The 12,915-nt window shown below is 30.9% G+C and overlaps 2 protein-coding genes across 11 annotated transcripts in view; both read right to left on the reverse strand.

Annotated features, from left to right (window-relative positions):
• Positions 1-7,760, reverse strand: part of LOC100159888 (AP-1 complex subunit gamma-1) — a 12,916-nt gene extending 5,156 nt beyond the window's left edge. For 3 of the 6 annotated variants that reach the window (XM_029488068.1, XM_029488067.1, XM_008185953.2), the window contains exons 1-16: positions 7,219-7,760; positions 6,504-6,567; positions 6,386-6,447; positions 6,127-6,310; positions 5,736-5,882; positions 5,212-5,527; positions 4,945-5,040; positions 4,546-4,872; positions 4,252-4,473; positions 3,875-4,087; positions 3,545-3,672; positions 3,154-3,400; positions 2,966-3,083; positions 2,784-2,900; positions 2,523-2,719; positions 1,327-1,419 (exon numbers count right to left, since the gene is read on the reverse strand). In XM_029488068.1, coding sequence (XP_029343928.1) covers positions 1,327-1,419; positions 2,523-2,719; positions 2,784-2,900; positions 2,966-3,083; positions 3,154-3,400; positions 3,545-3,672; positions 3,875-4,087; positions 4,252-4,473; positions 4,546-4,872; positions 4,945-5,040; positions 5,212-5,527; positions 5,736-5,882; positions 6,127-6,310; positions 6,386-6,447; positions 6,504-6,526 — 2,490 coding nt within the window. In that variant the 5' untranslated portion in view covers positions 6,527-6,567; positions 7,219-7,760. Of the gene's footprint in view, positions 1-1,326; positions 1,420-2,522; positions 2,720-2,783; positions 2,901-2,965; positions 3,084-3,153; positions 3,401-3,544; positions 3,673-3,874; positions 4,088-4,251; positions 4,474-4,545; positions 4,873-4,944; positions 5,041-5,211; positions 5,528-5,735; positions 5,883-6,126; positions 6,311-6,385; positions 6,448-6,503; positions 6,568-6,666; positions 7,130-7,218 lie in introns of those variants that run through there. The other 3 variants (XM_008185956.2, XM_008185954.3, XM_008185955.2) reach the window with 3 other exon arrangements.
• Positions 1-12,915, reverse strand: part of LOC100167810 (synergin gamma) — a 31,852-nt gene that overhangs the window by 13,386 nt on the left and 5,551 nt on the right. The gene's annotated exons all lie outside the window — the stretch shown is intronic.

The following is a 12,915-nucleotide window of genomic DNA, read 5'->3' on the forward strand; positions in this document are numbered from 1 at the left end:
AAATATTTGAGGGTTGTTAAAATTATCGGTGGAGGCTTGGCCAATTAAATCCCCCCTATTTGTGAAAATAGTACAATATTGGTAGGTAAGTACGATTTTATAAGGATCTTTGTGACAAAATAGTGGTAAAACTAATTGACATCTAGATTGTAGATTGTACAAGGAAATGAAAATGAATAGATTATAGATACGTGTTTGTTTATCACGTTACTCGATTTTACTTAACCCAATACATGCGCCAGTATTTTTAAAACCCAGTTGTTTTATTTCACGATAGTTTAAAAATTCCCAAAATATTATAAAAATTAAGTGGCATATTTTGACTATTTTTTCTGCAAATTTCAATAATTTTTAGTACAAGTCCCAAACCCTACCAATAATGTTTATATTTTAATTTGTAGTACATAAATTTAATTTTTATAAATTATGAACTATAAAAAAAATATTTTAAAAATATTTTCTTACTCTAAAATATCCATTTATATGAACAATTTAATTGTAATTATATTATATTCCACAGGCTATGAAAATTAACATTTCTTACTCTCATTATTCATAATCCAATGGATAAAAGCTTGATAAAACAAATAGGTATGTCTGCAACTTCGTAACACGTGGTGTGTTTGTCAACCACACCCCACTAATAAGCCTGATTTGCCTCTTCACATTGAAAGAATATAGGATAATTTAGGTGCAATAGTATAATATTGTATTTTGGTGGGTAATTTAATGAAATGAGGCTAGCAACTAATTAGGCTGGAAAGGGTGGAATGTGTCTGCCGGATCAAAAAATGTATTGTTACTGACATACCTATTAATTTTGTCATGGATAAAAATATTTTTTATCTTAAGATCCAGAATATAATTAGTTAATACTTATTATAATAATAAAAAAAAATTCATTCAAATTTTTTTATAAATATTTGTACAATCGATAAAAATTAAAAACAATTAAAACCTAAATTGTACAATTTTTTTTATAAAATAATAGGTATTTGTTAACATTATATTTAAAAAAAATACTATGTTAGTATACAAAAGATCATAAATATATACAACAACTAGATAGCCGTCTTTATACTACAATTATTGTGACCTATGTTGAAGTCAGCCGACATTTATAAAGCAGACAATGTTTACATTTATTTAACATTTATTCATATTCATAAATACTTATGTATACATAAACACTGTGATATTATTTTTTTTAACATTGTCTGCTTTTTAAATGGTGGCCGATTTCGATGATAAGAAGGCTATCTAGTAGCTGTATATATCTATGTAAAAGATTTAATATTTAAATTATAGTATAATAGGGAAACTTACTTTTGATACATTTGATACTCGCATTAATTGTGTCAAAGATGAACCCGGTTCAATTACATTTGACGATGGAGGTAACATTTGTAATTGGAAAGTCTAAGTAGAAAAGAAAAAATACATTTATGATTAATAACTAATATCTAAGTACACAAATATTAATTTAAAAATCTGTAAGTTAGCAACAAAATAAATAGGCAAATGGGACTAAATCCATTTATTAACAATTATTGAAATATTATATATTTTTTTTTTAAGTAGAAAATTATACATAATTGTTTAAAAAAAATAGATATAATAAGGTAGATAATTATAAATATAAGATCTACATGTCAAAAATATTGACTTAACGTAAAAAAAGTTTTATTTTTAGAATCTAAAAAATTAAAAATCAAAATGTTTTACATTTTAAATCTTAGCCATTTTTATAACTCATAACTTGTTTTAAAATTAAAAATATATTAAAAAAAACCTGAGATTCACTAGTTAATATTCTTACTTCTAAACTTTATAAGAGGTCAATTCACTCTAATTTTTAAACTAACAGAGCTAAATGTCATCTTCTGAGAGTAAAATTTGGTATATTATGCGTTTGTAAGACAGAGAGAACGCATATGGGTGTAACACCATTTTAAATTTTAAATTTTAACCTCCAGAATGCTCCAACTAGATTCACTTTCCCTACAAACAAAATACTGAAGTTGAAAATCAAATCAATATTTTGACTACTTACCGTGTACAGACAAAAAATTAAAAAACATTCATCATTTTAAAATCAATACATTCATTGCTCAGAACCTAAAAAGTTCTAGTGTTGACAATGATATCAAAAAGAATATGTTTTAGCTGACCAAAAACTTTTAAAAATAATAACGCCTATGGTTGTCACTCATTAGTAGGAATATGTTTATGAAAAATATGTACAAATATGTTAATGTTTTAAACTTTTAAATGGAATAGACACATATTACATTGCAATACACTGACATATTTTACTGTCCATGCCACTTAAAACAATATAGAACAAAAAATATGGAGTTTTGTTGTATTGTTGTTATAAGCATTATTCGATATATGGTATGGTCCGTCCAAACTCAACTAAAATCATTTGCCCCTTGAGGTTACTCTTATATTAGACAGAGTTAAGATATTTTTACTTTTTAGAATAATATAATATATAATAACTCCAAATATCAACTTACTTTAGGGACAGCTGCTTGAAAAAGAAATTCGGTGATGGTAAATGTACCACTATTGTAAGCGGTCATATTCACGGTGTTTGAATCTATGTTCATCTGATCCCTTTCAACTAATAATGTTATTAGTAAATTGTTTTGGTCATACGCAGTCACAGTTCCTGGGCTTTTAACTTTGTTGGTACTAAGAATTGGCGCTTCTGCTGAATACATAAATTAGAATATAGAAACAAAATCTTTATAAATTATAATTATTTTTTAACTAACCTAGACTCAATGAGTCAAATATATGATTTGTAGTATCTATTAATCCATTAGTTGAACTAATTTCAGATGGAAGATTGTTCAATGGTTGCATTGGTTGGTTATTTAAATCTAAACCACCTAAATAATGTTTTAAATTCAATCAATAAACTATTTATTTAAAGATAAGAAATATAAAAAATTACCTAAGAGATCCAACAAATCTTGAGTATCAGTAGCCATGGTTGGCATTATTGAAGGGTTTTGACTTGAAATCAATTCTGTGTCCCCATTTGAACCCTCTAATAATACTAACAATGCATTCTAAAATAAAAAGTAGGAAACAAAGTTATTATTAATTTTTTTTTAATAAATTAAAAAAATATATCTTTACAGAATCACTAGTAGTCTCAGTATTTGTCACATCAGCGACAAGTAAATCATTTGGTGATGGAATATTTTCAATAGTTTCATTCCATTGTGATTGTTGAGTTCTATTTGACTCCATAGCAGGCATTCTTTCTAATAGACCTTCCCGCATTGGGTCATATCTGTTGAACAGCTGATTGTATTCAATTCCACGTTGTTGCAAATCAGTATGCATATGTGTTGTAAATGATGCTACCATTTCATGTATTTTACTATATAATTAAAATCAAATTATAATTTAATAGTACTTTAAAAGAACATAATATACAAACAATTTAAGGTAACAATAAAAATGTAATTGTGGTCCAAATTAAATATAGTCACATAAGTTTGTAATTCATATACTTATTACTTACTCTACATTAACTTTGATACGGGTGCTTAATTTCATAAGTGAATTTAATGTATACTGTTTTGTGATAATATTATTTTGAGGACTCCACATTAATTTATGGTATACTCTTAATATGTCTTCTTCATTGACCTGGATTAAAATAAATAATATAATAATTATTAATTAATATATCCTATAAATTTAGCAGTTAATTGTTTCATTGTAAAAGACTTAATTGTAGTGAATATTTCATACATTTAATTTATATAACAATGAGGATAATTACACCTAATGGGTTTTATTTTTATTCTTTAAAAGAGTTAAGTTTTTATGTAAGAAATAAAAATCTTACAGTTACAGCATGTTCATCAGATTGTTGTAATAACATGTCACCAAATTCTCCAATTGTCCATGTTGACACTTGTATCAATGGTTGTTTATCACTTGTGTCTTTTTCCAATTCTACCCATAGTTTTGAAGCCATATAACCGCCATGTTGAGCACCAGATTCAGAAACTAATTGTATTGTACTAGATACGACATCATCTCTTACGTAATTACCAGCCTGATCAAAGATAAAAATTACGATTTATCCATCAAAAAATAATGCTTTAATAAAATGTGACCACCAAATAGGTTGGTGCCATTGCTATTAGTGGATAACTTAGTGGGATACAGCCATTGTGATAACGGCTCAAAATCAATTATTTATATTTCATATCTACTTACTGCAACAAGAACTTTTATTAAAGTATCTAAATGCCATCGAGTATTGGGTGCAAATTTTTCAGCTGCTAACACAATGCTAGAAGAGCACTGAGCTTTGAATTCAGGTTCAGATGTTTCCAAAAATGCAAGTAACTCTTTAGTCATAGTCAATACATTATGAGAATTAATTAAAGCTATGCTTAACTCAAGCGCTCGTCTTCTTATAGATACGTCTGGGTCTTGCTATAAAAAAAAATTAAAAATTAGACACTATTAGTGTATTTAATTTAAATTATGTTATAATATTCAACATACTCTAAGACACTCAATTATAGTAGTTCTGTGTCTTTGAACTGCAGTCATGTCTAAATGAATAGTTTTTAGAAGTGTGTTCAAAGCAACATATCTGATATTTTTATCTGTGTTCAATAAAAATCTACCCAAAATATTAATGGCTAACACCCTGAGCCCGGATTCAGACTTAATATCCATAATTGATAACACAGTCTCATATAAAATTGTGTTACCAACATTTTTATTTGTTTCAGTTGTTGTGGCTACTTGTGCAAGGACATCATTCATAGTTTCAGAAGCCTCTGGATCTTTTTTACCAAGTATTTTAAGCAATCTCAGTATTTTTACCTGCAAATAAAATAATGATTTAGAAACTTAAATATTTATCGATTGTTGGCAAAACAAATGTAATTTACTTACTTGTAAGAAAGGATCACTCAGTCCAGCAACATCATGTTCAGGTGAATAGCCAGCGTTTATTAGGTTTTTTAAGATTCTTACTAAGTTTGGCACAACCTGTGAAATATTAATTTGTTTTAACTAATAGGTTATAATAAAATAAACATTATATGTATTTAATAATTTAAAAACACCTAGATAGACAGCAATTTAAATATTTTCAAAAAGAAATTCAATAAAAAAAATTATTATTTTTCATTTAAAACAATCAAAACACTATTAAAATACCTTTTTAAAGTGCTGTAAGGTATCAATACTTCGTTCACACATTTCAGTTATTAATGTTACACCGGTAATAAGTACGCCATGATTTTTTTCTGAAAGCATTGATCTAGTGGCTGGCAAAAATATTTCCATTAGTTCAGGGACTTTGAGCACAATTCTATATGCACACAAAGCTGCTTTTTTCCGAATATATGTATTAGGTGATTTCATTAAGCGTTCTACTTCGGTGGCAAGATCCCTAGCCATTTCTGGTGATGCAATAGCACCAAGGGTACATAATGCCAAACCCACAACAAACTGAGTGCAACTATTTAGGTCACTAAAATTAATAAAATCACATTTATAAGTATTATATAAATATTCACATGAATTATTTAAGCAATGCTTGGCTAAAAGAGAATAAGTCAATTTTGGTCATTTTAGAATAATGACGAAAAAAAATGTTCTATGAGATAATAGGAAATAAGTAATTTTTGACATATTTTCTTTTATATTCAAAACATATAATACATTTTTTGTTAAATTACTTTTTTAAGCAGTTTGTGATAAGGAGATGCACATCTTGTCGCTCATCCAATAACAACATAGCACCCAAGTAACCTATTCGTTTATCGGTAAATCTTGGTGAAGCTATTAGCTTTAGACATTCCAACTGTCCAAAATGTGCTGGATATCTATATTATTAACATTATTCTTTTAAACTCTATTCGTTCAAAACAGATAAAATATTTAGTTTTTAAAAAGAACATAAATTTGAAATCTGGTATACCTATATTTCTATTAAATTTTTTTTTTCGATGGTACTGGTTATTGAAAATAATAAAGCTGTTAATTTATTGTTATTCTGCGTAGATTTAAAATCAATCTACAGTTATGATAACCTTAACAAACAAGAATATTGAAAAAAAAAACACTTACCCAAGCATATGAATATATAACAATTTAGCAATGTTTCGACATCTCCAGACATTATCTTCATCCCTAAAAGATGTTCTAATATCTGCACATTCTTTATTGATAACAGCTCTTTCTTCAGCTGCTGTTCTTGCTGCTCTAATTTGCCTTATTAAATCCCTGAGTCGCATGGGAGTTGGCATACGAACTAAACCAAAAGAAAGAATATAAAATAAAACTCCAACAACTATCAAAAGCAAAAACAATGGTACCTATCGCTCACCTTTTTCAACAGCTTCATTGAATACTTGTCTTATAGTTGCTATATTAAATGCTGGATTAAATCTGTAAGCATAAATTAATTAATGTCAATAGCTATAATGTAAGAGAAAAACACATACCCTGTATCTGAGGAGCTATTCATTTTGAAATGTATGCTGTATACGTTTGTGTGGAACTAAGTGTCTGTGAACAATAAAAAAAAAAACCATTGATATAATAATACATCATACTAGGTACCTATAAAGATGTAAGATAACAATAGGTTCACAGGTGTTTTTCTACCTAAAACCAGGTATACGTAAATAACATGAATTCTTTTTTAAATATTCGGGCTAGGGCGAGTACAACAATCCAACTGTTTTGACTGTCCAACGCTATTAACAGGCGGAAAGACATACGACCGGCGACTAATAAAAGCAGTTTGTTCAGAGTGAAACCAAATCAAATATTTGCAAACTTACACAGTATTATACAGTGGTCAGTTGTCAGCAAGATGTAAACGCCCCCCTCCCATCATCCTAAAAAATGTGTGAACGTCGGATAATCCGTCAGATAAAAGTACACCTTCATAAGTGTATGCCCTACCACCGGAAAATAAAAATATTCAAGACGGCACCCTCGAATCTAGGCCGCAAGCATCATCATCCAACATCGTCGACTTCGTCGGGTCCTGAATCGTGATAACACGTTGCCCATCTTGTGTACACGTCGATGTTGGTAGTTTTGGTGCCAAAAACAAGCCACAAGGGTGTGTGAACCACAAGTAATAACGCGCGCCCAACAATAAATAATGTAATATTATTTTAATAAAATAATAAATTGTGCGATATTCACCTTTTGACGACGACGACGACGACGGCGGTGATTCCCCGCGTCCTTTCGTCCTTTTCTATAGTGTGAAACTACGAATCTACGTCTACGATACGACGACGAACAACGCGTCGGCTGCGACGGCGGCCCTTATGGCCTTATCTATCGTCGTATTTCTGCATTCGTGTCATACTGTCGTCATGAAAACATTCAGCCGCCGCGTATTATTATATTTTATTACCGTACACACACGCACACATAGACGGCATACACACACACATGCGCATTATATCATTGAATATATGTCTCGACGTGTCCAGATATAATAATATTAATATTATTACGTGACAGGCCGCTGCTACTGCGGTACCAATTACCTATTAAATGATACCTACCACCGTCACCGTCGATTATAGTTATTGCGTCGACGGTGGCGTTTAATGGGATTTTAATTCAGAAAAATGTATCTAACAGGTGTGAACGTGGTACCTTTGTTTTTCTCACTGTCGTGCTTGCGGTCCGCGGGCGTCGGGCCTACGTGGAAATTGCGGAACAGTTCGGGCGAACGACTGACCCCGCCCCCGCGTAGCGCCCGGGACGTTCGGCGTTGTGTTCACACTACTACTACTACTACTACTACTACTACTACTACTACTACTACTACTACTACTACTACTACTACTACTACTACTAAAAACACTGCAACTAATCCTTACCACAACTACTAATACTACTACTACCACTACTACTACTACTATTATAGTTACACATACGTCATACACAAATACCTACAATATTATAATATACTTACCTACCTATATTATAGTTAGCCGATAGGTAATAATATTAAAGTTTTTAGTTTGTTTTTATATTTATTTATCTATGATATTACCGCACCTGCAGACAACAGACTACCAATGTCCTATAATATGCACGAACAAAATATTGAATACCAATGGGTGGTAAAAATAATACTGACGGCATTTTGAAATGATAATATAATAATAGCAGTATAATAATATTATTATCACAAATAATTTTTTTATAATGTTATAATAATATTTTTAGTTAAAAATTTGCTGTCTGGATCTAACCACGGAACAATGGTCTAACGTAATTCGTAAACGTAAATAATTAGGTAAGAACGTAAAAATGGCTAAACTTGGCCACTAAATCCGAATGAATTGTTCTGAATATATATATAACTAGTTAATCCCGTGCACTTCGTTTCCCGTTAAATGTACCAACTCAATATGACTCAAACTTTGTTCAATTCGTTTTTAATATTCGGTGTATGGTGTTTAAAATGTATCTTAACTTTTCTATTCCCTGGAATAGTAATTCTGATTCGCAACAGTATATTATCAGGTAGGCAATCTACCTGCGGTAGATCGCGGACCCCGTGCTGTTTGTTTGTACGTAACTTTATAATTTAAGTCTTAAGCCCCGTCCAGACCAAAGAAAAATTTGTCGGAGACACGTGTTTCCAACATTTTCATCGACAATGTTTCTGATTTCCCGTCATAAGTGGTAACATAAATATTTGTCGACGACAATGTCAGAAACATATTATGTTTCCTACAAATGTTTCTTGGTCTGGACCGGGCTTATAGTATCAAAATTCAAAGTTATACCAAGTATGTCACTGAACTCCTAAACGGCTGGAATAATTGTGAATACCGAGTCTGTCAACCAATATTTCCTCCTCGTCCACGAGACGTGGCATTATTTTATGTACGTAACTTATATGTGAGTATAATACGCTCAATATTTACGTAATTGCAATACATATAATATCAAAATACAGCGTACAAAAAAATTAAATGCATTGAATGAATACACTGATTTCACCGATTTGAATAATTATTATAACAGTTTTAAAACCCATGGCAACCATTTATAAACAAAAAATTCCACCGTAAATTTCTAAATCTCCGTTTGAGCATATCTCCTGGTTGGACCTATGGGGATGATTTGTGAATCTAAACAATCCGGGGCGTCACCCAAACGCATACAAAAAATTTCATCAAAATCGGTCCAGTCGTTTAGGAGTTCGCTTACAAACACACAAACCGTCCTGCAAAATATTTTGTTATTTTTGTTGTTTGTATAATAATACCTGATCCTTATAGATCTTAATGCGCAAAATTCAAATCTGAAATTAGTTTGTCTCTATCACGTCTAGTTTTTTTACAAGATAGTATAACATTTACATATAAATAATAATATACGTTATTATTTTATTTGAAATATTTCATTTGCTATAAATTTAACTAAAGTAAAATTCAAAATATTATTAAGCATACTTATTAGAAAATACATTTGTTTATTTTAATTCTTACTTTTAAAGTATAAAAAAAAAATTATTCAAGTAACTTGCTATCGGTTCTTTTTTTTGCGGGTTCGTAAATTAAAATAAATTAATTTGATTTTCTTTTGTAGCTATGTTTTTCAGTTTCACGTTTTAAACACCAGCAGTAATCGGCCATCATACTGACAGCCCATCGACCTTGATATCGCCTTTCCATCTCTTTGATGTCTTGATGAAAACGTTCACCCTGTTCTTCACTTAATGAACCCAAATTTTCCGGGAAATAGTCAATATGTGCATTTAAAAAGTGCAATTTTATGCTCATATTACAGCCCAATAGTTGTAAATTTTTCATCAAATCGGCTACGATCGATTTATAATCTGGATCTTTCGTATTACCTAAAAACTTCGACACCACGTTTTTAAAGCTAGTCCATGCATTTTTTTCTACGGTGGTCAAACTATTTTGAAAATCTGTATCTTTCATTAGTATTCTGATTTGTGGCCCATCAAATATACCTTCCTTGAGCTTTGCTTCAGATAATACAGGAAATTTGTCGCACAGATATTTGAAACAATGTCCATTTTTATCAAGGGCCTTTACAAATTGTTTCATTATTCCTAACTTTATGTGCAAAGGAGGTAATACAACTTTTTGTGGTTCAATTAAATTATGACGTATTATATTTTTAGTTCCCAGTTCTAAAATCTGTCTTTTTGGCCAATGCTTCACCGTCCAATATTTCATGCGATTTCTGCTGTCCCATTCACATAAAAAACATGGAAACTTAGTATAGCCACCTTGTTGACCTAATAACATTCCCAAAACCTATAAGTCACCGCAAACAATCCACTTATGTAGTGGATATTGAACTTTTTCTAACATTAATTGTCATTAAATGTAAGTTTTTATACGTTTCTTTTAAATGTACAGAATGTGCAATGGGAATAGACGCTAACTGGTTTCAGTTATGAAGTAAAACACCTTTTAGACTTCTTTTAGATGAATCTATAAACAACCTCCATTCATTCACATCATAATATTTTCCAAAATATTGAATTAATCCAGAAATATTATTACAAAATATAAGTGGTCCTTCCTTTGAAAAAAATTGTTTGAATTCCATTTCACGATTCCTGTACCAAGAAAAAGTAGTACCTTTTGCAAGTAAATTTTTTTCTTTGAGTCTCGAACCCAAAATTTCAGCTGCCTCTTTAGTAAGGGCTAAGTCACTTACTAAATCATTTAATTCAAATTGATTGAAAAGTTGTGGAGCATCTGTGGTGTCAAGTTGAAAGTCTTCGTCATTAATACTAGAATTGCCAGCGGAATATATAGAAGTATCGTAGCTTAAAATAGTTTCAAAAGCTTCGGATGGTACAGGTACTGGTAATTCAGGGTCATGTGGTATAGAGACAATATTTATTATTCGAATTGTAGAAAAACTAGACGTGTTGGAGAAAAATTGATTACAGATTTGAATTCAGCGCTTCAAAATCTATAAATATAAGTGCAAAAAGTTAAAACAGCAAAGTAGTCGCAGGACGGTTTATATATTATATATATAAAGATAGGTACCTACTAAATACTAATACTAATAACTAATAAGTACATTAATTTATAAAAAAAAAAAACGTTTTATTCGATATCGATTTATTTATTTTTTTAATTTTTTTTTATATTAAGATAATTTGGAAAAATTATTATTGCTATTTTAGGTTTATTGTTAACCAAGAATAATTGTTTTCAATATTACTATAATTTTCGGAAAGTAACATTGTAATTGTATGATAGACTGCAAACCACAAGCGGAAAATATTGGAAAGGGTCTGAGGGGGGCTAAGCCCTCTTAATTATACCTACGTATCAGCAGAAAAATGCCCCCCCTCAAACAGTGTATTGTATAAGTGGCCGTATTGCAATTTGGTGGCGCCCCTGTCGAATCACTGCATTTACGCCCCCCCCCCCACAAATTTAAATTAGTTTAAAAAACCATTTGAAATATATAAAACATGTAAAATACATAGTAATATAGTATATATTATCAAGTAATAACTATAATAACCTCTTCAGGTTTGTCGATAATGTTCTTGAGCTCAGTATTTTTCCAAGACCAAAAAAACTTTTGTTGCCTTTTTGTATCCTAGCACTGACTTCCATTTTCAGATCGTTATCTTGTGTTAACAAGTGCCCCAAGTATTTGAAATGTGTGACTCTTTTGAATACATGCCCTTCTACATTCATAGATTGTCCTTGTTGGTATTCTCTGTCCTGGCGACTTAATATCATGTACTCTGTTTTTTCGTCGTTTATCTCCAGTCCGACCTTACTAGCCATCATGATGAGTTTCCTGCATACTTGTTGAACCGTTTCTTCAGTATCTCCTAATATCGCTATATCATCCGCATAAGCCAAGATATTTATGTTCGAGTTTCCCAATACTATTCCATTGTTACAATTTGTTTCTCTGATTACCTTTTCTAATATTAGGTTGAACAATATTGGTGATAGCGCATCTCCTTGTCTTAGGCCTGTCCTAACCGTTGCTGGCTCTGACAATTCCGATGCTACCTTTATCTTGATTTCTGTGTTTTGCAGAGTAGCCTCAATTAATTTTATTAGTTTGTTTGGGAACTTAAACTCTTTAAATATGTTTATTAGACTATGTCGGTGGACAGAATCGTATGCTTTTTTGAAATCTACAAATAGTATACATATGCTTTTATTGAATTCCCATGATTTTTCTATGATCTGTCTTAAGCTGAAGATTTGATCTGTTGTTGATCTGTTGGGTCTAAAACCACCTTGATAATCTCCCAGCACCTCTTCCGCAATGGGTTTAATCCTATCTAAAATGCAATAGGAGAATATCTTGTAGACCACATTCAATAAGGCTATTCCTCTGTAATTATTACATATTTGTGGGTCACCTTTTTTATGGATTGGACATACGACTGCAACATTCCAACCTTGCGGTAGTACTTCTTGCTCCCAGATGTGGGTTAGTAACCTATATATATATGTTAATGAATTTTCGTCCAGCATTTTCATGATCTCACCTTGTATACCGTCCTCACCAGGTGATTTATAGTTCTTTAATCGCCTTATTTGTAATTCAACTTCTTCTTTCGACGGTATTGTGCATTCGTTTAGGTTGGGTTCCGTCCTTGTCCAAGTAAATGTTTCTACGGGGTCGTTGCAGTTAAGAAGATGTTCGAAATACGTTTTCCATCTCTCTACAATATATGATCGGGCAGTAATTAGTGTTCTTTTCTAACTTTTCATACTTTTTGTAACCTCCCTTTAGTGTATTAATTTTTTTCTATAATTGGTGTGTGTTATGTTCATTGTGATAATTTTCTGCTTCTTCCAAAATGTTTTTCGTATAGGCTCTTTTTTCATACTTAAA

This window comes from Acyrthosiphon pisum, chromosome A1 (genome assembly GCF_005508785.2).
Source record: "Acyrthosiphon pisum isolate AL4f chromosome A1, pea_aphid_22Mar2018_4r6ur, whole genome shotgun sequence".
Lineage (NCBI taxonomy): Eukaryota > Metazoa > Arthropoda > Insecta > Hemiptera > Aphididae > Acyrthosiphon > Acyrthosiphon pisum.